This window comes from Varroa destructor, unplaced genomic scaffold (genome assembly GCF_002443255.2).
Source record: "Varroa destructor unplaced genomic scaffold, Vdes_3.0 BEIS01000002.1, whole genome shotgun sequence".
NCBI lineage: Eukaryota > Metazoa > Arthropoda > Arachnida > Mesostigmata > Varroidae > Varroa > Varroa destructor.
In genome coordinates, this window is record NW_019211455.1 from 40,338,548 (window position 1) to 40,364,895 (window position 26,348).

Sequence of the window (26,348 nt, forward strand, 5' to 3'; positions counted from 1 at the left end):
ATTTGAGCCGACTAGCCGACACCAATAGAGTGCGGCTCCACACCGAAAACAATGATAAATAATCGAGCTGTGGCGACCTGATTCGAATCGAAAATAATCACAAGCGCTGTTATACACTGGAATAGAAGGTGACTCTGTTGGGGTGATGAATAAAGTAAACAAGATAGATTTGTCTAGATGTGTTTTCCACAAGTAACGAATAACAGAATGGCATAATTGCTGGTCTGTACTCAGTCAAAGCATGATTTCTTTTATTTGAACCTTAAAAAAAACCAAAGGTTACAGATCGTCCCTACGAATTACATTGATCTAGCGCTCGTCGCCCGCCAGTAAAAAATAACGATAAAGGGGTCGAAATGTAACTAAATGTTTAAATAGACGGGTTATTACCTATATGCATCGATAAATTTCTACTTTCTGCAATACTCCTCTGAAAAACTCATAGTTTCGGTGCGAATGGTGAATTAACAGTCACTTTTTTTTAATTTTAAGAGCCTCCTCCTGTGCGCATATAATGCAATAAGTCCAGCAATTAAAAAAAAACCATTCGATCTCATATTCTGCTAAAGCCCAACTGACTTTTCATCGTTTAGATCTGAATCCAGGCATAGATATATTTCCTTTCACAGTGGGACGAAGCAGCTGTTTGAAGCAATGCTTAAGTAACAAATCTATGGACAACAGAAATGAGAGGCCTATGTTCGAGTATAATTTAAATTTTTATTTTATGTAAGAAGGACCATTTATTATTGCATTAACATTTGTTCATACGATTGCAGGTAATCAAATCTGCGACGCCACCACCGTAGAATATACTTATATTTTAACTGGCTAATTTGTACATATTCATGGTATAGCGGTAACTGTTGATTTAATTTTTGTAAAATCTATTCATTGTCTATATTTATTGACTCATACTTCAAATTTTTCTTAAAAGACTACTGAAAGATATTTCTCAGTTCTAGCATAAAACCATGATCATGCGTGCAATCAAATAGGTTGAATTTAAATAAATAAGATGCTTTATTCTACCGTAGCTAGTGATGTCTTCAGCATGAATTAAGTTTGATTGATTACAAAATTTACAAAAGGATTAACGCGCGGTGAAAAAAATTAATGAGACGTATCTAAAATTTCAAGGCCCATTTTGTCCAAACAGTGCAGTCAAAGCCATATCATCAAAAACCAGCTACGCTCGTTCGTAACGGGAAGGTCTAGAAGGCAACCACCTGTCACCGTTCAAGCGATGACAAATGGCCGGAGGGATAAACTACAACTACCATTCACACGTTAGAAGCTAATATGTTCAGGTGCCATAATAGTTACCTCCCAAAACTGTTAAGTAGAGATTGTGCCTGCTCATACACCGGTGATGTCTTGTACACTGCCTCAATCATGCTTCAGAACTAACAAACAACCTAATTTGTTTAAGAAGCATTTTTTAGGTGTAGATCGGACTGCTTCTACTATTTTTAATATGACATACATGATTTAGAAATCCTTTACGTAAGAAGCGTTTGTGTCTACCAATTTCTTGCAAAGTTTACGTTCATAAGTTGTTATAAGTGACTTAAATGTTGGGGACATTTAGAGGTCAAGCATCGGTAACTAACTAATACGAATTATTATTAGAAACATGCTTTATAGAAACTCAGAAAAATGATTCAATAATTCTTTTATGAAAAATGCAAACGTTTAATATCTTTCCGTCGTTTTAACAAAGTTGCAGCAAAATTGATGGTGCAAGTTGAATGCCGCATCTGTCTGAGTGTTCCCCAAGGTGTGACTAAAATACGAAAATAATATGGTTTGCGATAGGCCCTACCAGGCGGCCTGTACCCTAGTCGGGATATAGACGAAAGCCAAGGTTTAATTTGCGACTCTAACATATAACAAAGCAAACTGTTATTTAGAACAAAATAATGATTCCTTTCATTAGAACAAATTAGTAGATTTTTTGTCTTGATAGAGAAGCAACCCATTTTAAAAATCCGAGCACCCGCGGAATCTATGGGTCCACGATATCATATAACGCTTCCCTATGGGCCTGCTAACCATTATTACATCTATGTATTAGAAGCAGGTTAAAGTTTATTGCACGTATTGTAGCAGGCAATAAGTAACATGAATCTTTCGAAATTACCTAAGGGTGATTGACTGAACAGGAAGTTTTTAGTGGAAATAAATGAAGGTTTTATGCTTATTTTAGCTTTTAATGTCTAGTAGCACTTTGCTGGGAATACTTTCAGCCAATGAAGTTTTTGACATTTTGTTATTCGACCTATATCGGGCAGGCCATGTTGTGAACATTAAATTTCGTGACATATGTGTTCTCATTTTTAATGGGTCTGTGAAGTTGAGTAGGGCTGTATAGTTGAAGGAATACGATGATTCGAACTTGTTTTTCGTCTGACATAGAAGCTTGAAGCTCGAAAAGGCCGTAATATCATTATCTAACTCTATAAAATCAAGTGTAACGAAATATTTATAGACTTTAAGTAAGTATTGACGACAAATGGGTAATGGTCCTGTTTGAATTATAGAATAAAGGGTATACACGATCGTCTGATGCTGTAAAGATCGGTCTGAAATTTAGCGCTAAGGTAAGTCGTAGTCAGGCTAGACCAAAGCATTACGAAAGTCGTATATTAACCAATGAAATCGAGCAGTCTGTATTCTACATTTGTTAGTGAGCGCGGTGGGTTGACAAAAAAATGATGCAAAGTACGTTGTCATAAACAAGTTCGTTGCCTATAACTTGTGTGTATGCATTATGCCCTTACAATAATCGTTCTAAAGCGTTGACAACAAATGGGGCTAATACCTTTGGCTTATTCCAGGTGATTCTATGAGAAAGTCCAGGTAGGGCATATAGCAAGTTATCTAGATCGAAACTTCTTCAGCCTTGCCACTTTTTCTAAATTACTAGTTCGTTTGAATTCAAATTTAGAGTCTTCACTAGTAATTTCTACGATCCGTTGGTAGGGCAGCCACTGGGAACGTGTTTTGTGCTTTCGTGTAATATTTTACTCGGCATTAATTCCGACAATAGATTTTCTTCCAGGAACAATGTATGTCTGCGCCCGGATTCGAACCCATAGCATTAGGTGTTTGACATTTAAGAGATAAACACGTTACCCAATGTGTTATCATGAGGACTGGTGGATAAACACAGGGTTTCTGGCATTTAGCTTGGTTGAAGTCGGGCTTTCGATGGCTTCTGAATTCATTGGAACAACTTTTCAGAGCGAGAAAGTCGTGTCTTTTACTTCTGGCTACTACATTCAATCGTGTATTGATTAAGTTAGTCTAATGTTTGGAACGTTGGTATAGGACACACGATTATGGCAAAAGTGCTTACGCTTGTTTTAGTGCCCTATATGATGATAACGACTGAAGTCTCAAAAAGATTTTAAAATACTTCTTAATGATGCTGTCTTTTGTGATATTTTTTACTCTCGAATTGTTGGGTTCAATCACGTATGCCAATCATGTCGGATATGATACTTCTCTAGAGTATCATAGTATAGCGGGACAAAAGACATTCAAATTAGTCAGTTAATAATCATTCATAGTTCTGCCAATCTCTTCTATTAAGGAGAAACCCTAAATAGATAATTGTCCTACTGTCATTCTATCGACGCAAACTCATATAAAATTATGGATATTAAGCGTCGAACGAGACCAGCTCTTATTAGGTTTAAAAAATTGACTTTTGTTAGTCACCGTCTTGTAGTATAGTAAAGCCGCCCAGCTGATTTTCGATGACAAAGTTTACCCGGAAATAGTTCTAATCAAATTCATACCTAAGGCTTTGACTTTTTATTCGGCATGAATTTATTTTTTAGGTTTCACTAGCACTACCTTTCTGTTTTCTATTAGAGTTACACCAGTAATAGATTGGCGCAGGTAAATAGCCTTTTCGATCAAATCTTAAGCCTATTGGTGCCCCGATACCAGTTTCGATACTGAAATCTTTTATTAAATCGGATTCAGTTTAGTCTTTATGTGAGTCAATGGACTGTTATCCAAAATATATACCAGCATCGTTTGTGGAAATGGGGCGATGATATTTACCTCAGCCATAAAGGGCGCTGCGAATTAAATGAAATACGACAAACACAGCGATTATTCCTAAAAGAATAAACAGTTTCTAAGACGTTGCAAAGTGAACACTGTCCAAGCAAATTCTAATTCGAAAAAACCAAGAGGAAAATGTTCGAGTGGCGAGGTAGGAATTCCTCAAGAAATCAAGGGATTCTTCTAAGGAATCACTTGGCCCGATCAACTATACATTTTAGGCGACTCGAAGTAAATTATTCACGCTTACTTTTCGGGAGAAGCTGGTTGAATAAGGAAAGCCTTGATAATGTTTAAATTCTGTTACAACGTGCTTGAACGATAACACGTTGATTTCATTGAGTCATTTTAGAGAAATTGAAGTTGGCAACACAGGCGAAGGTAGAAGTTACCTAAACGGTGACAGGAATTTAAAATTCAAATAATAAATCAATTTAAATTGGAATTTAAAAATCAAAATAAAGTTTAACACGGGATGAAAACAAGTACCGACCTAAGATGAGGATGAAAAGAAAGTTTTAACTTTTGAGGCACTGCTGCGGTTAGAGAATGCTATTACGTAGCAGTAAGATCTAGTATCTGGAATGAAAATTTACACATAACCTTTTAAAAAATAAGGGACGATTTATCTAACTTGGGGTAAACTTGCCGACGTACAGAAAATACTGCTCAGATTTGATCTAGAGCTCCAACGAAAGAGAAAGCTCAACAAATGCTCTAAACCAATATACTAATATTATTTTTCAATGAAACAAGCTGATGGGTCTTTATTGCTATATATATATATATATATATATATATATATATATATATATATATATATATGCCGCTTTTAAAACGTCAGCAGCATCCGTTCGTGAGTTCTTGCCGTAATTTGACCATTGGCCATGGCCTTAGAGGGATTGGTTGTGATGACGTTGCACGTTATCAAGGTCGGCCTGAATAGCAGCTATCGGATTCAAAGGCTTCAGAATATATTCGAAAGACGTATCGGAAACAAGGCAAAACGAGGATATGTTTGCATGCCCTATGGTAATCAGCAGAAATAATTACAGTCACTGCTGCTTGCACCCGTTTTGAATCCGCTGTAAGTGTTGTGGGTGACAATTTAAGTTCTAAAGAGAAAGGCTCTGATTATATATCTTGCTGTCACGTTGGCGCGTTGGTTTTGTCCACTTGAAGTGTACAAAGCCTTTGTCGCTTTGATGTTAGAAATACAATACGCTTACAGCACACGTCTCTCAGGAAAAAAATTGTATTTACATATCATGTAAGCAAGAGTTTTATTTGTTTGGTCCTATAAAACTGAATATGACAAAATCCTATCATTAGGTAGCATCGTTGAAGAGCACATTACAACGAACGGAATCATCGTAGGAGCATGTATAGATCGCTTACCTGGAGGTGGCTAAATAAATACCGGCGCGCCTACGCTTTTGACCTTCCTATTTTCAAATATTCTCGCTATATCTAGTTAAGATGTTATATGCTGCAGGGCGAGCTACAAATGTAAACCGGCAATCTTGGATTTATTATATGTGTCAAGGATCACTTCTGATGCTACTACGTTATTTCCGATGGCTGGCTCCCGGCACGAAATGAAGTGCCTGTACGCCCAGCTTGTAATCTAGACCATCGCAACGCCCTTATGACATGATAGTGAACAAAGATATTCTGACCTGACTACGACCGGCTTGTAATGTTTACATCTTTGTTGATAGGCATGACGAAATTGAAAGACCACAATAGTAATAATAGTGCTGGTATTATCATAACCAGATGTCGTCGATACAGTCATGATATGTGCAAGCTGGGCTCTTCATTTCGAAACGTGTCTAGGTTTCGCAGCTACTAATGTCGCAACGAAATTATGTGCTAATATCTATTGTGAATGTGCTTCAATATACCTGAGGTGTTGTCTTACTGTTGTACTTTGGTGAAGTCTGAATATATGCATATCTTCATTGTATATGCCACCATTGTTGAGCAACAGCGTTAACTTGCCAAGTTATGCTGGTTCTGTTTAGCCTTTATGGACTACTCGCACAGTGTGAACAAGTCTTTAGAACCACTTTTTTATTGTAGCATCCAAGATTCAGTACGGTGGGTCCTGCGGGACCCACCTAGGTTTCTCAAAGGGACCTGTTAAGCGGTACGATAACCAGATGCCACAGTAAACATTTACCAAGGCTGAAATTTGAACCAGCGATAGCTTCAGCTTTGTGGTTACTATAGCAGCCCGCTGGAATGACATGCGTATTACCCACCGAGGCTAGGTCGTTTTTTTCGTAGAATACTGTCATCATCATCTACTTGTGTTTCATTCGGCGCATAGAAGCTGGCCTCTTCTCTGTGATACGGGGCATGCTCACCTTGCCCTAATTTAAAGCTTGGCATATCTCAGCTGATACAAAGAAACTTAAACTGACGACTTGTAAAGTGCTAGCGATGATTTAGGGTACAACAGAAAAATCGTCTGGATAACAAACAGGAATTGGCAAATTTGTTTGTCTAGCGAAACGAAGCTGTGAGTGGTAGGAATACTCCTGCGATGGGCCATGGTACTGTGCTAGAGGCCGGGTTTTGCCAGTGCCGATGACTGCACTTTTAGAAACGTGAATGATGGCACGGATGCATCCGATTACGAAAATACAAATAAGAAAAAAAAAAAAAAAAATATGTATTCTGATAAATTTCCGAGTACGCTGGACCCACTTATTTACCTGTGCCTCGACGCAGTTCCAGTGGGATTTAGTAACATAAATGTGTGTTAAGGTGTGTTTTGAGTCGAAAGATAAACGAAATCTCGACCCCAAAATAAAGCTTTTCGATCGACACACGAGTTAAGCAGAGCCGCACAATTTGTACGCGTCTGTGCGTAGATCGGCTGAAAACAGGACGTTTACTTCATGTCGTGTATTGTAGCAACAGATCTCTCTAAACAATATTTTCGTTCAATAAGTTATCTTTCATCACTGCTAGATGATACAACTCAGCACACGCTGGACTATATCCTTTCCGTCAACGATAATCACATAGGCGTCCTTTGCTCAAAGCTACTCTTATATAATCTCTTTCAGTGGGTGCAGTGTATCCGATTTCATTCAACCGTGGCGAAATTTACGGAAAATAGCTGCCTATAACATAATCCTTCGCTGCACGCAATCTATATCGAGCAAATAAATCTGCTTTTGTTTTAGCCTTAAATGAGAATCGTAATATTCACAATATTGAAAAATTTGAAACGCGTACAAATTTCCAATCAGTGTTTATTCATTCACCTTTGTAGGTAGTAATCAAAGGCTTCATACAAGCCTTTTAAACACAAATCAACAACATAATAGCCCAATATCGGAGAAGGTCTATATAAACATTTCAAAAAACATTGCGCGAAACTGATTATGTGACTGAGATTATGTGACCTTATAGATTGTACTTGGGTAGTCAGTCTATGACGAATTTTCTCGCATTTCAAACACTTACATGTATCGTCTATAGAAATGTATAAAGAAAAAAATATGTAGAAATCAGAGTCCATAATGGAACGTAGATAGGGCAAAGCGAGTGACGACACGCCCGTTTAGCGGGCTCGGTCCTTTCGGTTCGATGTTCCTCATCGCATCCGGAGAAAAGAGCTCCTCACAAATCTACTAGTGGTAATATATTAATGTCATGTTATTGTCCGTGTTGTTGCGACAGTGTTCTTGATTTACGGATCGTTTATTTTAGCTTGACATTAGTTTCATGTCAGGTTTTTAGCACCATGCTGCGACAGAGAACAGCGATCGAAGAGTTGTAACATTTGCGGGACGCGATAGCTAGAGGTCGCATGTGGTAGTCGGGAAACATGGCTGCTTAGAACATATAACTGTCATAGAATGTGAGTAAATGCTCGTTTACGAAACAAAATATTATTGTATACATGCATTATTCGAAATAGTGCTTGCATTTTGGTGCTGATGAATGACAACAATTATGGAATGAATATAGAATATTCTTTATTAGTATTATTATTAAAATAATTAGTTCCATTTTAGTAAGTATATGCCTGTGTATGAACAGTTTTTGTGTAACTAGTCAAGAGATGTCTTGGGTTTTATGTTGAATGTGGCATCCAGCATTGGTTAAATCGTTTGGACTTCAGCATTAAGCGAAGATGTATCTCTGCTCGGTTTCTAACGTATTTTCAAAGTCAGGGTCAACTGTAGAATATGTCTAATGAGGGCAAGTGTATCATACTATGTAACTCGCTTTCGAACCTGGACCATCTCACGTATCTGTAAACTTGGTGGGAAAATACGTTACTGTGGTGCCTTTACAGAAATAGCCTCACGAGCCAAAAATGAATACTGAAGAAGCCTATGTTTTATTTCATCGGTAGCCAACTACTAATTAAACGCTATTGGACAAAAAGTCGCCTGAACGCATCCTCTTAGGCCATAAACTTGTTTGATACAAACTGATTATGTTATCCAGCGAAGCGATTTACGAGAATGAGCGCTCGTTGGCGATCCGTCTCTGCTACAAGACGTTGTACTGAACCTTCTGATAGTAGATGGCTTATCTGGCTAGAACTTCGAAAAAAAAAGCACCAAATCACGAAGAGGATTCCGTGAGCGGCTTGTCACAGAAAGTGACAATAAACGACCAGAGAAGAATGCCATCGATACGTTACGAGGCAGCGGGCTGCATATGGTATTTGCACCCCAAAACGATGATGTTGAAAGATTAGTTGAACGATATGAAAAAGACAGATGAGCAGAGCTGGAATTAATACAATAACATTGTTCCATGTATTTGAAATAGTAAAAATTTTATGATTAATTTCATTTATACGCATTAACTAATGTAGGCTTTGTACTAGAAACAAATTGCCTGTGTTTTACCGGTGCAAATGGTGCAAATATTTTGTATAATAGATATCACTATTTCATGCCATTTTCCATAAATTATCACTATATTTATACGCTATACGCTAATATATATATATATATATATATATACAAACTTATGTGTCAATACCGCATATGTTGTATATATAGTGTAGTTTGTCATGCTCGGGTTAACCCAGTGCTGATGATTTATCCGGTTTTATTTTATTTATCAATCCACAAGACTATAGGTACATTAACATCTTTTAATTAACTTTTCTAAGAAAATGGATTGATATCTCGCGCTTAAAAGCTTCACTTACTGCGATCTCTCGAATGACTTTGTTATGTAAATTTTCAAACGATTCGGTTATTATTTCCGCAGCGCTCTCAAGAACGCTTGTGACAGTTATAGCGAAAATAATGATCAAATTTTAAAAAAATCCAAACGTAGCCCGCTACCGACAGTTCGATAATTTAGTTATTCATGCACGGTTGCGTGTCTTCTGTCGTTTTTAAACTTTGTTTGTGCATCGGCACGTTTTTGCATTTTTAGATTGTTAGTCCAACAAGAATCAATATCGACCGCTGTCTTCAGACGAAGACGGCTTTAACTTGTGGACTGTGAAGTTCGGCGTGATGTCTTTTTGTCACAAAATGTTACCTCAGGAACAAAATAGGCAGAGGTTTTCAGCGACCAGTAAATACAGCCGGACGTCCGATTAGACAAACGAGGTGATTAAAGTTTGCAAATACGTGACCAATGCGGAGCGATTTAATAGTAATATGCCCAGTGCTTGCAGCCGGTTGTTGTTAACTCTAGGTTAGCCAAAAAATTTTGCAGCGAACGAACGAAACGAACTTTTTCTAAACAACTATTTTGCGCATACACAGGCATTCCCCTTTCACTGATTTAGGTAAAGAGACCGGAGATCCCCTTGAAAGGTTTGGTACGATATTGCTTAGCGATAGAGATCACTCGCAAGACCAGTAATTGAATGCCTATGATATGCGAATGCTACTGAACATCCTATTGCCCGATATCTGTGAAAGTTCACAGCTGCACATCATACCAGACGGTCGACACATACCAGCTTCACACGACTCCATTAGGTCAACATCTACCTTTTAGATTCTGAAACCGAAAAAAAACTGACCACATCATCACCTACCCATTTAACGCTACTCGCTCTTTCGAAATCATGCCAAATGTTGAAGACACTGGCCGGCGCTGACCGCCGAAATACGACGTTGCAATAAGCCCTTAGCAGCTGCCGGTGCTGCTCCAGTGCAAGCTAAACTATCTCACGGCTAATGCCGGCACCGCCGTTGAGTAAGGCGGATCGACATCCAACGAAGGCAACGGGGGCAGTGGGTACACGAACCGATCGTGGACGAGGGAGTGATGACAACAGCGATCCACAAAAATTTAAACGTGGCCGAGTGGCCCCCTTTAAAGAAAAACGTTGTCCAATGGACTACTGTGCCTTTTTAGCTGCGGGTAGCTTGGATAGCCGTTACGAAACGCGGACGACAGAGCAGTTCTTGCGAAGGAAGGGTATTCCAATCGTTTCTCTACACATGACGCTGGCTACTCCTACTACAAGACAGCCACAATGCTATTACACGCCAGATGATATAAAATAACATGGTGAGCGGGTAAATCTGGCAGCTTTTTTGAGGAACTGAATGGGGTTGATTGTTTCTTACTCTTTCGGCTTTATTGCTTTATTCCTTTTCTTTTTATCGATAAAAAGGGACAGTCTTTAGAAGTATGTAGTTGTGTTTAAACAGCTGCATCCGTACGCACTGCTGTGCCTGTGTGTGATTATGTGTAGTTGTCCACCTGCGTTAAGGATAGACGCAAAAGACGTGAAGGTCCAAGCAGTGTCGCGTTGCTGGGTTTATCTTAAACGTGCTGCGCACTCGTGCAGAAAAACAATCCTCAGGGAAGAGACGTTCGTCGATACGCCGCTGGCCGCTCACCCAGCGGCGAACCGTTAGCAACCATAGGCTGTCTTTCATCTTGGTCGAATACGCTTGCTCAGTATTTTGTTAGGAGTTCTACCTGGCGGCAGGCGTTTGGTGGAACTATCTCTGCTGTTAGATCGAGCAATTCGTCCAATTTGACTTTGACCAATCGAAGATTAACTGACTGTTATGGCAGTGCCTGAATAAGCTTTCGGGATCAATCGTATTTTCAATATCTTAAGATGATGGGAGCAGGGCTTCCGGATTAACTCCTATTGAATATCTGTATATCTTTATTCCTGTTTCGAGACTGAAACGATTGTATTCTATTATTGAAATGTTCCATTTGCCCGCCTAGGTTTAGACCGAGTAGCTGTACATAGAAGAAAGACTCAGTTGTAAAGAGTGTGATGACGAATCAGTAAGAATATCGAATATGCAATGAAGGTTTTGTCGTGCGCGCTTGTAATAGTTGTGATTCTCACTACCAGGACTGTGGCATGGAAGCCTGATCAGACAGATAGGAGTGAACGGTCACCGAATAATAGTTCTCAGGGAAACGAAAACTATTATGGCAGACATCCCGGTGGTGGATCAGATCTAAAAAATATAAGTCACGAGCTGGACGATGATTCACTTGAAGACGACAGAAGAGGTGTGTCTCGAGATCGGGACCAGGATCGTGGAAATGAGAATCGCCCGTTTGACGAGCAGCGTTCACGCCACGATAACAATCGAAACTCGCAGGAGCTTTCGCCGGTATCGCCGCTAGCTGAGCAAATTGAACGAATCAGTAGTGCCGAAGAGGCCAGCATTGGTAAGTGTTAAACTAAACTGCGTGGCGCTTTTTATTGCTTTTTCATTTCCTGATAATTATCATGATTAAGCATACACTAAAGTATTTAAACATATTTATTAATCTTCTAATTAAGCAAAAGAAATTTTGTAGTGTAGCCAAAATGGTGCAGAGGTGTTTCGTAATGGAATTTCGCAATTAAATAATGATAATAGGTCAAGCAGGAACCTGGGCTGATTATCCAATTCCAGCCGTTCTCCAGGTACCTTTTGCTAAAGATTTGGATTAGAAAAAAAAAAAAAAAAGAAGTTTCAATGTACTGGTTTCTAAGCCAAATATATATTTGTGAGGAAATTGCTACCATACCGCATAAAAAGTGCACAGTACATTGTTCAGGCCTTGCTAAAAGCACGTAAGCAACGAATAATTTTCTCGAAGTAGGAAAAACTGTGACTCGAGTGGCCTCTAATCCTAATAAGTTTTATTTTCACTGTCCATTATTACGAAGTTTTTCGTAAAATTAAGGTTATTTCTTCGACTAGGCTTAATTAAAGGACGATTCTTGCTACTTGATCAAAGGTGAGGTATCTATCTAGAGTCTTCGACAGACGGTATAGAATGCACCAATTCTTCAGCATTGAAAGCGGTGATTTTAAAAATGGTCAGAATTTACAAGTGGTCAGTAACATTTGGCTTATTGTTACGAGAATGATCAAGAAATTATCAAACACGTTATGATCTTTGATATATTTACACCTCATATACGTATACCTCTTCTAATGTAATGAGTCAAATAATTAAGTTAATTTATAAGATGTTTCGGGCGTTACATCCGGTATTGCCTTGATCCATTCTAACATAGGTAACAGTAGGTGATATAACGATACCTTACTGTGCCCTTTGTCATACGATACTACTTTATGGTCATAGAGTAGTTACTTACTTCTACTAGTGGCGAAAAATAAAGTTACTAGTAAAGATGCTTGTAGACGCGTGCTTTGCCTGTTTGAGGCTAGCTATTATGAGTTTACACCGCTACGGATTCACTCATAACTATTAAGCAAAAGCTCTTTCAAGCAGGTATGAATCTAAGTATGATTGACAAACTTTAGTTTGACAACATTATAAAGCAATATATATGCAAGGCTTTTAAAGAACCAATTTTCCAGGCAAATAAGGCATCTTACGATATTTTAATAATCCCATTGATTACAATGAAACCAATCCCATTTGAGCTTATTCAGGTGATTTGTTCTCCTTATTAAATAAGCTAAACTGTCCTAACTAAAACTAAAAATAATAAAGTTGGCCTTGTCCAAACACGCACAAAAACTTTTTTTTGCGAACAAGTTTTCCCAATTGGCACGTTGTAAAAAATTTACACGGCAATTGGGTTTTGCTTACATGTTCCAGAAAAAGAAGAATGAGACTAAAAGATGGGTTTATATACACGCATGATAATTTACCAACAAATAACCGTAGCACAGCCTTTTTTAAATTTTTACGATGCTTACTGAAACCTTTAGAGTAATTCACAACATAAACAACTTGTTACATAGGGATCATTGGAAAGTGGATCATTAGAGGAAGTATACATTAGGAAATTCTTTACATCCAAACACTTTCATAACCAAATGATTTATCGACTATCAATTTTTTTTCTGACATTTAATGGTTCTATTATTCACGCACGTGTTCTCATTCAAAATGTTATGAAAATCCAACTTATAATCCATACATCGATCAGATCATAAATGCAATCTCGCCTTTTTTAACTGCTCTGCTTTCACTCTGTTTAGAACGCGAAGACAGCCGCGAACGTCGGGTGACTCAAAATTTTGCGTCCTCTGAATACACCGACGATACGGAATCGCAGTCAAGGGAGCGTCCAGCAAAAGATTATGGTGGCCATGATACTGACGGCGCTGCCAGAGACAGCTCGCGGGTTGACAGCACCGAGGCTTACAGACTAGCAGGCAAGCGCGATTACGACTACGAGGATAAGCCTCATTCCTATAAAAAACTGCATACGAAAAACAAGCCTCTACAGGCTCGTGGAGCAAAAGAAGGGAATCAGTACGGATACTGGGTACGGAAAGAGGAACAGGCAATCGACCGAAATCGCGATAGTAGAGAACGTCCGGAGAGAAGTGCCGTAAGAAACGACGATACAACCAAAACAGGACCGGTAAATCGTGAGCCTTATAAGTCGCATGATAATCAGCTTAGCTTGAATGGGGATGATTCGTCGAGGCCAGGCACCGGTGACGAAGACAAAAGTAAACGAAATGATGTGGAGGACGTTCTCATGAGATATCGTTCTGATCTGGACAACGAAAAAAATCTTCAACTGGGTGAGGTCGACACTGCGTACGGAGCTAAAAAAACGACGGATCTAAGCGCACGACACCTCAGTGAACTAGAACTAACTCGAGACAAAGGCCGCTGTTCGAAAAAGGAGTCGGCCTATGAACCTAAAGCATATTACAGAGCTACACGTAACGAAAGATACGAACTGGATGAAGAACCCTATGACAGAGGTAACAGAGTAAATGTAAATGGAGAAAACAGGCAGAGAATGCACAAGCTACATAATGCTAATGATTCTCTTAAATACAAACTCTCAAAAAAAAACCAGCAATATCCATATAAAACCGTTCAACAAACACGTTATTATGGTAGATCCAACTTGGTTCCACCGCTTTATCCACCTTTTGGTAGTGACGATCAGCAAGCGAGAAAAATCCCCGAAATAAACCAGGCGCGGTTGGACAGCAGACATCGAATGCATGACTTGTCACCTACACTGCGCCCGACACGTCGTCCTTTATCGAGAGCAGTGAATCGGCGAAATCCCCGAGCTGTTATTTCTGTATACGAATCATTCCTTCCTTATAATAAAAGCTCGCTGCTATTGTTAACCAAAGGACAGCCACTATCGAATGAAAAGCGTGTTACTCAACATGCAGTTCTCCAAGGAACAAGACATCCTCTACAACATGCTGCTCAACGAGCAGCGCAAGCTCCAAGAAAACAATCTGCTAAGGTTCCGGAAAGTGACACGGAAAATGCCCCAAGCAGGTCACAGGAAGAAAATGAACGGCCTCGCAGACCTGTGTATCGGCTCGCGCCTTCACCGGCATATCGGACTTCACGAAGACCTGCCTCACCCTCCCTATCACACCATATATTACACGACTTCAAGAAATTAGACAATCGTTGGTTACCCAAATACCCCCGTCATGGCATAACACGACCCCCACGACCTCAACACAGAAAACTTACAGGTCATGCTGCTCGACTAATAGCAAACCGTCGACGCGATCCAAACAAGCACCATCCATCTGAAAAGGACTTAGAAGTCTTGACATTGACAGCGTCTACAACAACGTCAACTAAACATCCAGTTATTTGCCCCTGGGGATGGCAGGTAAGTTTTTGGCCGCGGTATCTATTGGCGCCATCTTCACACTGCTGATTATCAAACACCTTCAGGTTGGGTCCGTTTCACGCCGTTGGCTAATCAGACTTGAACTGCATCGTTGCAGGGGAACGTGAACCTCACCAGTGACGAACTTCTTCATCGGGTTCCCGGAGAGACTGGCGAGTTTGGAACTCGAGTCGCTAGTTTACAGAGGTTGCCATGGCAGAAAGCGAGAGATAAAGTTGATCGCAATGATACCTGGAAAAAGATACCGAGAGTTTCAACGCTCGAAAGTACATGCCCAGCTGCGAATTCAAGTACGATGCAGCCTGAAACCGGCTTCTCCGAGGGTAGCGCTGTGCATTCATCGGATGCGGGAGTCAAAGCTTTGCGTTTCCCCAACTCCTTTCTTTCTTATGATGGCATTAACGACATTGTGTATCCTCCTATTAAGTACGGTCATTTAAGCACTGCCGTGGCTGGTTCAGCGGCAGTCAGATCAACAAAGGCGGAAAAGGACAGGCTCACGGACACATCTATTCTCGTAGAAGGTACGCGTATGCATTAGTTGCACACAATTACCGTTGTTTCGTAGTATTTCTCCATCGATTAGCTTTTTAGCTATAGTTTGAAATGCACGTATATTGTTTTTTAGTGTTTACCTACGTGTCTGTAGTAGGTGAAGGGTGATACGGTTGGAGTGCCGTATGAATCGGGGTTAAGAATTAGTGGTCTTGGAGAAACGAAACTTCCCATCCCCGGTCCCAAACTCCCCGATCCAAATTAGGTAGACCATGATCTGGCGGTGCTCAGTCGTGTCCAAAATGCATTTCAACAGAAAAAAAGATTTAATTTTGAAGACTGATATTTAAATAGCCATGTCAGCAAGATTTAATCGATCAATTAATAAAATAGCCCAGTAGGAGATCGTGTGAATATACTGCAAAGAAAGAGTGTCTTCTAAACCGTAGTTTATTGGAACGCCAGTAGACTCCATGTGCTATTATATAGTGTACTTGGCTCAGCTAATCAATCGTGAATCAATAATTATTGTCAGTAGCTCCCGGACTGTATCATTTAAAAAGCAAAGATTTCTTCAAGGACTGTAAATGTACGTCCCAGCATACCTCATCCAACTGTATTATATGCTGGGTTAGGAAGGGAACTGATCGTTCGAAGCAATGCTTAAAAGCAGGTATCGGACGTAGAACTCGGAAATCTTTATGTTTCATTTACGCCTAGGCAATTCTTCCTAGTTGACATAATACTGACAAAAAAAATAAATGCCTTTCTTGCCATGCATTGCCAAAATTCGTCTCACGTCGTATGGTGCCAACCGTAGAAGGTCTCAGGTCACCACCCATAGTGCCCAGGACCGCTAAGGAAGAGAACCATGTTGAATTCTCAGAAGACGCCTTCTGGCGAACCTGGAAGCCACCAGCAGACATCGCGACCTATAACGGTAAGACTGGTCTAAACACAGCTGTCACCCAGCAAAAGAATACGAATAATAGTGTGCTTTCTGGACAAGCGTTGCTTTCGGGGCATCCAGCACTAATGCTTCGACACCACCAAAGAGGAAGCACTTTAAGACAACATGGAACTCTAGGACGAAGGGCAATTGCGTGGAATACATATGAAAGCCCTAAGCAGGTGAGCACAAAAGGCATCCTCGAGGGCCAGCAGAGAACTACAGGGCACGGTACAGCTTCAGTTGGTAAGTTGCTTCTGTGCGCAACGCCTTATGCGTCAGAGACACGAGACAAGTGGTTTTGCGTATTCAGTTGCCATTGTTATTGTGTTTGGCAATTTATTAGTCGCTAGATAGGTTTTAGACCTGCTTGATTGTCTGTACCAAATTCACAATATTGTGCTAAGAAATGTATAATGATTATTTAACTAAATATAACGTGGTAGAATCATAAAGATGTTAACGGCTATCGCACATTACGGAAGTATCGTAACTTAACTTAGATGAAAACTGACTATTAATTTCTTCCAGATTAATCAATACAATCAAATAGAGTCACGTAATGCCCGACCTCTATAGAGTGAGATATTTTTAAAACGGAACGTACTGAACAATATGGTACTACAGTATTTAAATAATGCGCAGGCACGTACTTGATCAGCGTAAACATACACGTTCTACTAAGGCATAACGCATGAGAATGCCTAGAAAACCCAATCCGTCAATCATCTTAAAAGGCGTCTGCTTTCAAATGATCATAAAACGTAAAAAGTAAGAAACTCTATTTGATATGCCATTCGCTGTCCTATCGGGACCTAGAAAGCATAACGCCGTTTTAAAAACGATCACTTGTTCTATAAGATTTTACACATATACGATTTTCAAATTAGACGCACTAACCCATTAAGTAAAACCTGCTACTGATCTCTATTTCCCACACAATCAGATTTCAACAACTTAAACTTTGATCTCCACCCTTGTTGTGCCACAGGCTGGTTCCGGTTCAAGCAGACCGATCCAGATTTTTTCGGAATGCCTCACCGACCTTTAAGCACGACGCAAAGGCCTACTACACAAAAAAGCCGAAAAGGCAATTCAGTCCCAGAGGCTGCCAAATCTACGAACGACCGTCCTGAAATGGTAAAAAATAAAAGATTTCCTTCGTCACTATTTCACTCCACGGCATCAGTGAAACCCTACAACAACACACGGTTCAAGCATTTGAGTATTTCGAGAAGGCGTCCCGGATCGTTTGCCGAATGGCATCCACGCAGTAAAGTAAATGCGGACAGACTTCCCGTTCCACTTCAGAATGACACCTTAGCAAAAGCAGCCATTCTGGCCGTGATGCTTCGACCGGGAAAAGATTTTTTGCACAACATACATTCAACGATGATACGCTTAGACGAATCTGCCAGAGCCAGTCAACCTATGATCACTGCAATAGGAATCCAAACTTCTGGCCGAGGTGCGCAACGCTCAGCAGAGGCTGAAATGGCAACAGATGCCGACAAGCTTAGCAATCTTCGTGTGAGGAACGAAAAGCAGGCGCTGACAGACTTTACTAAAATAAGGACAAGGATTCCGGTATTGAAATCTGCACAGGTCATGCAAAAGAAATTCGGAAACCTTCAGGTGCGCAATAGTGACGCTCGATTCGTTTTGACCCTATTGGGATCTATTGGATTGACATCACTGAAGGATTGTATTTCCATATGTAGACCTGCTTCGAGTGTTGAACCCCCATCAATTAATCAGCATCTTCTAATCTAAGTTTCGTATATAAATATTTAATGGCAACTTCGACCGACGCCGTTTACTCGGCGAAGAATACATAGAAAATAGTAATATATTTAAGAGGCGACCAAGTCACGGAAGATTCGAATATGTTCCAGAAGGTCTGATAAGGAATTTATGATAAGGAAATAATTTATGATAAGGTCTGATAAGGAAATTGAAACATGAACCTACGGAGCCGTTCATACGTTTATACATACATTTCTATGTGAATACATACAACAATGAAAGCCTCGATAGAACGTCATGTCTAGTTGCGCATGCTATCTTCCTAGAGGAAAACGCAATAAAATTTTTCGTTTCATTTAATGTGCGTGTTTGCAAAAGGTTTCAGGAGGCCATGATCGTTATGGCCAAAATGGAGAACATCGAGGCCGCAGAAAAAATGATCAAAAGGCCCAAAGCAGGAATGCCGAACCGGACGTAGGACAACTACCAATGGAAAGGAGCAGCAGACATGACGAATTTGAGAAAAATTATGATAAGGTAGTCGTTTCGTTTACCAAATCAAGGATCTTTTCACGGCGCAATCAGGCTTTTACAACATCGTTACTTTTTTTGTTATCAACATTTCACTTTAACTTGACATATATATATATATATATATATAGTTGTGAAACAAGCGAGTCTACAGTGATTTTGAATATAATTTGTACTTATTATGTTTCCTAGTGAAGTTTACCAAAACGAGAACACTTGAATCACTGTTATTATGAATTTGAACGAAGATTGTTGAACAAACGATAGAGTTTTGTACTTAATCACTAAATTCAAGCAAGCAGATGTGTAGGACGTGCTTTATTTTTATCCTCGGTAAACCAGTTTACCTGGGATATTTTCCACAGCAGAATGTATGCGTATCTGGCATCAAGATCATCTACTAGCCAATTATGATGGGGCACTCCAGAGGGTCATGAAAAACAATTTTCTCAGTTCGATAGCCCCATTCGAGGGCGTTTTTAATGCTTACAAAATTAACTGGCAAAACATCTGTAGTTGGCTTCCTGTACATAAGCAGTTAAAATGTCTTGCGAACATGCCATATACGAATAAGCGAAGCATTCACCTGCTGTAAAACACAGACAGGTTAATGAAAAAATATCTTGAAGGATTCGTCATCAGCCTTACTTTATAAAGACAAAGCCTTTGACACGAAAACAGCTTGGTTGACAGTGAAGTAATGCTGTCTTAATACGTCGTATTTCGAAGCGCCAGTTGTTTACAGATTCACAGAGGTAGGCTTCGAGTTCATTAACTGGGTGGCTAGGAAGTTGATGACGCGTAGTCGGAATTACGTAGCAACACATTATACTTCAAATACAAGTGACTATATGTTACTCCGGTTTGAACCTAACTTACAAAAATAGGCTTACCCCAAATTTGTGGCTGTCGTTAACTGACCTTCGGCCTGTAGTACTTGATAGCTTCCGACCTTTGGGGTCATTTTGGACCTTATCACTGCTATTAGGAAAACCGTGAGATGCATGCACTAGGTCTCGTAGCTGGAAGCTACACAAGCTAAAAAGCAGACTTCCATGTTTGCCAGAAATACCTACCGCTCACATAAATTAGTTCTAAACAGCTGAAACGTGTCTTTTTTTCGGCACTACCTTATAGACAAAAAGAAGCATCCTGAGCGATCTTAGCGACATGAACAAGGACCGCCACTACATGCCAAGTGAGTACATCATCAGTGTAAGGTATAAAAATACAACAGATAAAGAAGCTGAAAAAAGGCTTAAAAGTCGAGGTTTCACAGAAACCCATCATCGGCTGGTGGAACGGTTTGAGATCATTCACCAGCATGAGAACAGCGAGGAAGATACTGGCATCGAAGAATCGAACAGTCCCGATCATGCAGCAACTGAGGTGAGAGACAAAATTCTACTTTGCTGAAGTGGTTAGACTTCGTTTATTCTTATGTAGCAGTTCTAGGTAATAGAATGATAAATGAATCATATATTAAATGGCAATACTAGCTTATTTTATTCACACAAGCTGTATGTATCTTTCGGGAGCATTTTAGGCGTTAGGAACTGCAAGACAAAATATACTCGCGGGAGCTATTATTCTCTGCTGAATAGATGATAGTTAATCACCCTGTAATATACTCTATTGAAGACTGTAAAGGTTGGTGGGCTCAGCTTGTGTGGCGACATTTAGTCTTCATCTTAAGCTAGTCCTTCAAACCAGATCAGAATTCTAGCCAAGAGGCCGATATGTATTTATTTATATGTATGTCAGCAAAGTTGTTGGTAACAACAAAACGAGATATCGAGTGAAAATAACAACTTTGCCGCTTCCAATTTCGAAACATTTTTTCATTTGTAAACTGTGCCCGTCTCTGCTTTGTTTACTGCAGCGGTCCAAAACTTCGATGTTGGAATTGCTGCGACTATTATGAGCTGTAAGATCAACCAACGAAACGCACCATTTAAGCACGGTTTCAATTATTACCGACTAGTTCCTTAGTCATACGGAGCAATCGGCCAATTAAGGAAGGTCAACAAACCGCTAAGACGTTAGTAGGAATACTATTGTACTCGGAATAGTTTCAGAACCTGAACAGTCGGCATTTTAGTCCTGGAAATTTTCGCTTTTTTTCCTCTTGTCTAATTAAGCGGCTGTAATGGGATTAGCCTATTTTTTTCCCAGACAAATCTAGCCCTAAAATAGGAAAATGCCCAGAGCGGTCGTCGCGGTAGCTAGCGTTTGCTAGACACAACAGAACGAGTTCGGAAGCCGAATTATATCAAGGAACCGGTTGATTGGTTAGAACATGTTTACGTACTGTGCTTAATATTAGCTAAAACACTCTGATAAGTCTGTGACGATAAGTCAGTTGGGGAAAACATTGCCGCCTGTAGATGTTTGATGTATTCAGCAAGTTAGTAGTATGTTGTTAACACGTACCGGCTTGCGACGCGGTTAACCAGAGGTGTATTGATACTTGCGTTTCCCCTCTGTAATTTCTTTAATTTTAAGTTGAAAAAAATAGGCTACTTTTGTTACCGTATATCCAGCTCATATCTGTGTTATCATCTGCTCTGATTCAAACTATTATAAACTGCATTTCTATTTTTAGTTTACTTTTACTTACACGATAGCTCGTATCGCTTAAGCACTATACAGTAATCGCATTGTGAAAGTCATGGTTTTTCAACTGTATTTCGGTGCTATTCTATATACGTTAAAATGTTTCGAAGTTCTGACCGCCCTACGTTTCAATAGATGTATGTATCTGAACCCGACTGAAAAGCGAGTCATTACCAGCTACAGTCTGACACGATTGATAACGTAAACTATTCAGTTGACATATACCGTCTCTTGACAGATCAGCAGTTTGTTCTTTGCAAAAGCATTATGAAAAGGATATTTATCGCACGGTAGTTGAACATGATTAGCTCCCATCGACGAAGGGAGCTGGGTCGGCAAAAAGTATTGACGCTGAAGAGGTCGAACTAGAGCATAAAAAATATCTATTAGGAATGATTGTTACTAACAATTTAAGCTTTTCTGGTATCAAAGACTCTTGCGGTGCATTGATAGATCTGACACTGGTCAGACCCAGCGCTGAAAATCCCAGAAAAGGTTAATCTTAAAAGGCAAAATTCGTCTTCGACTTTTGACCAAGCTCCGACCAAGCTGCGCCAATAATAATAATCGCATTTGCTCAGTTAGGGTCGTGGTTACAGAAAATTAACTTCGTGATTCCATTGTCTGGCCACTAACTAACCGATAAACCCATAGTGTACTCGTTAATACTTCTGCCGAAATCATAAGCTACCTTTCTAGCAGCTGTATGAATTAAGACGATGCCTTGTGCAAATGGGAATTTTTAGACTCCATTTTGAAAATCTATTAAAAAAACGCGTTAACGGATACGAATAACGGTACTATCGTAGACACTCTTGTTTAATATGCGAAAGGTAGTACCTTTCCTTTAGTTTTACAACCCTTAACAGTTAAGTTACACGAACAGGGACACCGATAGTAACCACAAGGAACTGGTGCTTATATTTTTACATTATTTTCGTTATAGAATACCTTGCCGGCTATCTTCATCGTGCGATAAAGTCCTCAGAATTATCTCTTCGGTATCGAATCAGGCATCCTAAAGGAGCAATCGGCGTGCATCTTGCTGAGTTTATCTGGGTTTTCTCTAATAAGTCTATAAAAGTCGCATGGCAACCATACCAACGAATACCGACTCAGTGTTTGTTTCTTTAGTATTAATCATTTCCGATTGTTATTTTTCAATTAATGGTTGTTGGGTTTAAACCGGTGTTAGCGGCATGCTTTTTTTTTTTTTTTTTTCGTGATTGTGATCAAAGAGAGATACGGATTAGCTACTGAGATCAGGCCGGTTTCGGTAATTTTACGTAGCACGAACTGCAACTACAGAAAAATGACGTTTAAATAGAATTACGTCAAGCAACTTCCGATAGAGATTTGGTTTTGTGATGTCCCTGGTACGACAGAGCTTTCCCATAAAAAAGTTTCATTAAATCCTTGATTCTATTGCTTCATTATAATTGTAAATATCCTGTTGATCGAACTGGATAGAAGCTTATTTCGAAAGTTTTTCGTTGATCTTTGGGCATCCACGATAGGCATACTCATCATCGGTAATCAAGTTATATTTACCTGGGTAATAAATGTTTGAAATTGCACGACCGGTACCGCCTTAGTTGCTTTAGATGGCTCGCAGTTTCCTCCAGTATAAAACGAAGCGTGTACTGACAGCCGGCAGACCATTATACCCTAATTTTAGTGATGTTTAAAGACTGCCTACAGCTTCTCTATTCTCACCTGGTGTTTATGATGCTTATTCGTTTGAATAAAAGCCTGACTTCATAATTATTTACAGTCCCCCGAGTAGAAAAGTGATCAAAGTTTAGGTCCTCAATGTACAAGACTTGAACAGTTACGATCATACAAGAACACCTAAAATGTCGCAAGCATAAACTTTAAAGGGATAGAAAAATCTATTGAGATTCTCCGTTTCTCAACAAACTAATTTTTCTGCATTTTTTCCTCCTGCATCCCTATAGCGTGATAACTTAAAAAGAAAAGGCGGCAATGTCTTTTTTGAAATTTTTATTAGAATCAACTTCTTTCACCAACTTTATAGCAGTCCTTTACTATAACTATTTGTCGTCTCATCTGAATATGTCTAATTTTTAATCTACCGCTGAAACATTTCAGGAAAGCGTAAATGCGCAGGTAAAGACTATGGTCCGAGACAATTTGCGGGCTAACCGAAACGGTGAAGATATCGCAACGAACCAATTGGATAGACCTCCTATCGAGGTACGCACGCTTCTTCATGGCTACAGAAGTATGAAACCCTATGAGCTCGTATACAGGTAAGTTAAATGAAGCAGTCATACGGCTTATCGATTTTCAGGTATCGAGATCGTGCACGAATGGCCATTATATTGCTAATGTACTTTTGAGACAGAGTCAATATATTTGTATAAAGGACTTGTTTACATTAGAAGGCAAGCAAATGTAGGTAGTAACATACGTTCGTTTGCCATGCATGATTCGCAATAGTTGTCGCAGTTTGTGTATTGCTTTTTGAAATACACCATAAAGTACTGAAAACGCTAAATGAAGTTTTCTTGTGATGATAGGTAAGTAGTACTATCGAAGCTAATTATCCAGTATGACAGCAGAGTAGGCTTCTCGTGTTTAATAGATCCAAATCTTGTAGTGGCCTGGACAGAAGCAAATCCATCCGCAGCCTAGAAAAAGGGTTTGCCGTAGTGGCGCCTATACGTAAAAGTCCATATTCTATCTTCATATAAAAAAGGAATCAACGGAAAAAGCGGAGCTCTTCGGGTAACAATCAGGCATACTAGGAGACATTATAGATCACCCGAATTGTTCGAGCGTACAACATTCAGTTGTGCTAGACGAATGCTAAAATGACTTTCTTTTTTCTTGCAGTATTTTGACAAATCGCTTGTTGATAAATGACCTTTACTAATGTGCGTCTGTGAAGGCTTCAGACCTCTTTGGCGTGTGAAGTGGGCCGCCAGGCAAAGGCAAGGCCAAAGAGCGCAGTAGAGATACGGATTAAGCAATTGGGTGACCCGACCCGGTAGCCTTAATATCGGAATTAGCTTTGATCTGTAAATTCTAAAATAATATGCGTTTAAGGCAGCGGCGCAGTCTCAGTGGCTAATTCGTATCTCTTGAGTGCGTAGCATTGGTATATCTAACAAGCGTGCTGCCATATCAGCACAGGCAAAAATCATTACCGGGAAATATTAGTCGAGAAAATAGGTATGAAATTTCGTAAGTCCATTCGAGAAACCCCAAATAAGCCCAATCAAACCTATCCTGGTCGCTGGCCGTTGCGCTCAATTAAAAGGATAGATGAACAGAATTTTTCGTAAATGCGGTTCTAAACATAACTGTAGTAGAATTCGACCCACTTGGTTATTGAATGATAAATAAAAGGATGGATAAATTGTTAAGTGACAAGGTTCCTGGAGAAATGGTTTTGGCCATACGTGTATATATATTTGCAAAACAAATTTTCCAGATGGAATTCCCCACGATTAACTGCAGCGAATAAGCGCACGGCATTTAGAAGACTTTTCCCAAAATCATCATCACACAGATGATCAATGCTTGAGATTTCTGTACATTGGGAAGCGTGGTTTACGTGGCTAATGCGCGTTTCTTTCAGCGCGTCGCCTTAATAAATTAGAAAAAAAACACTGATTATGGGAAACTTTTCTAAATTTTACATACGTGTTTTAATTTTCAGAGGTAACCACTCTGAGAGCGTACATAAAATTCCAAGTGAGGGCTTCCCTGTCAACAGTCGCTTCAAGAACTGGGTTCACCGTAATGTTGAAGTGTGAGCTTCCTTGTTTAATCGGCTCTCCAACATGTATAACGATATCCGAGTCGCAACTAGTGGTTAGTATTGGTAGTATATATATTAGTAGACGGCTTTCAAATGTGAACGAAATACATTTTTCATTAGAAAAGTTCTTCAGTAATTTTACTAGTGTTATTCTCGCAGTGACTGAATAATTCTATGACAACATAACTGCAAAACGTATGGGTGTGTCGTAGCGGAAAACCAAATCTACGCGAAACAGATATTGACGCTTATTTATTCTAGCCCGCCTTCAGTAATTCTTCATGGACAATGCTGATAGAAGCCTAATTCGCTAGTCAATGAAGACTTTCTACGTCGCTTTGAGACGACTGTGGCAGACTGTCAGTTGTATAGCTGCTCAAACAAGTAGATACGTGTTATATAATTTTAAAATAAATGAGTAAACTCTTAGCCAAGCTATAGCTGTCAAGGTCATTATTACGTGCTGCAACATGTACAGCTGAATGCATTTCTTCCGTACTTATTTAGCCTGTAGGTATTTCAAGTTTTACGTCTCGGGCTACTGCCGTTAAGCGTTAGTTCACGCGTATGGCTCCGTTCACCCCTAACATATAACCCTGCCAAATAACGTTCCACTTAAGGCAAACATATGATAGCCCTAATCTTTGTTTATGGGTGTTGAGACGTAACGCCGAGAACCTATCCATGTAAACTTGGCCAGGATTTCTGTGAGCTTTTACGCTAGGGAACACTTAGGCATTCGAAAACTTTAGATGATTAAACTTTGGGTGTTTTTTTCCGCCTAAATTACGTCTATCAGTCTGTGCCTGTGCGCACGCGATTGGGTCTGTGGCCTTTTTCACTTGTCGCCACCCATCGTTACGAACCTTGTCCTAATCGGGAAGATTTGTTCGGCAGGCGGTAAGTTAAGAAGACTCCTTCAAGGTCCTTAGTTCATCTAGCTTTTCGAGGTGCGTGGAATTCTCCGATCCTTCAACCGTTTGTTCAGTTCCCCTGTGTTTATTTGAAATGGGAAAAAATACTTCCCTTTAAAGCGCTAAAAGCGAATACTA

General features: G+C 39.7%; 1 protein-coding gene across 10 annotated transcripts; it reads left to right on the forward strand.

The window, feature by feature from the left end:
• The first annotated feature begins 16 nt into the window (after positions 1 to 16).
• On the forward strand, positions 17 to 25,736 carry LOC111245382 (uncharacterized). Of its 10 annotated transcripts, none has more exons than XM_086979638.1 (12): positions 17 to 222; positions 780 to 859; positions 1,141 to 1,310; positions 11,414 to 11,739; positions 13,518 to 15,148; positions 15,267 to 15,693; positions 16,485 to 16,859; positions 17,605 to 18,248; positions 18,738 to 18,896; positions 20,028 to 20,279; positions 23,619 to 23,779; positions 25,195 to 25,736. In XM_086979638.1, the coding sequence occupies exons 3-12, from the start codon at positions 1,303 to 1,305 to the stop codon at positions 25,289 to 25,291; spliced, it is 4,080 nt and encodes a 1,359-aa protein (XP_086835764.1). In that variant the 5' UTR covers positions 17 to 222; positions 780 to 859; positions 1,141 to 1,302; the 3' UTR covers positions 25,292 to 25,736. The 10 variants fall into 10 exon arrangements, 9 of the variants coding, with proteins under 9 accessions (XP_086835764.1, XP_086835763.1, XP_086835765.1 ...); XM_086979637.1 differs by having other exon boundaries at positions 1,160 to 1,310; XM_086979639.1 differs by having other exon boundaries at positions 780 to 851; positions 1,160 to 1,310.
• Positions 25,737 to 26,348: the final 612 nt, after the last annotated feature.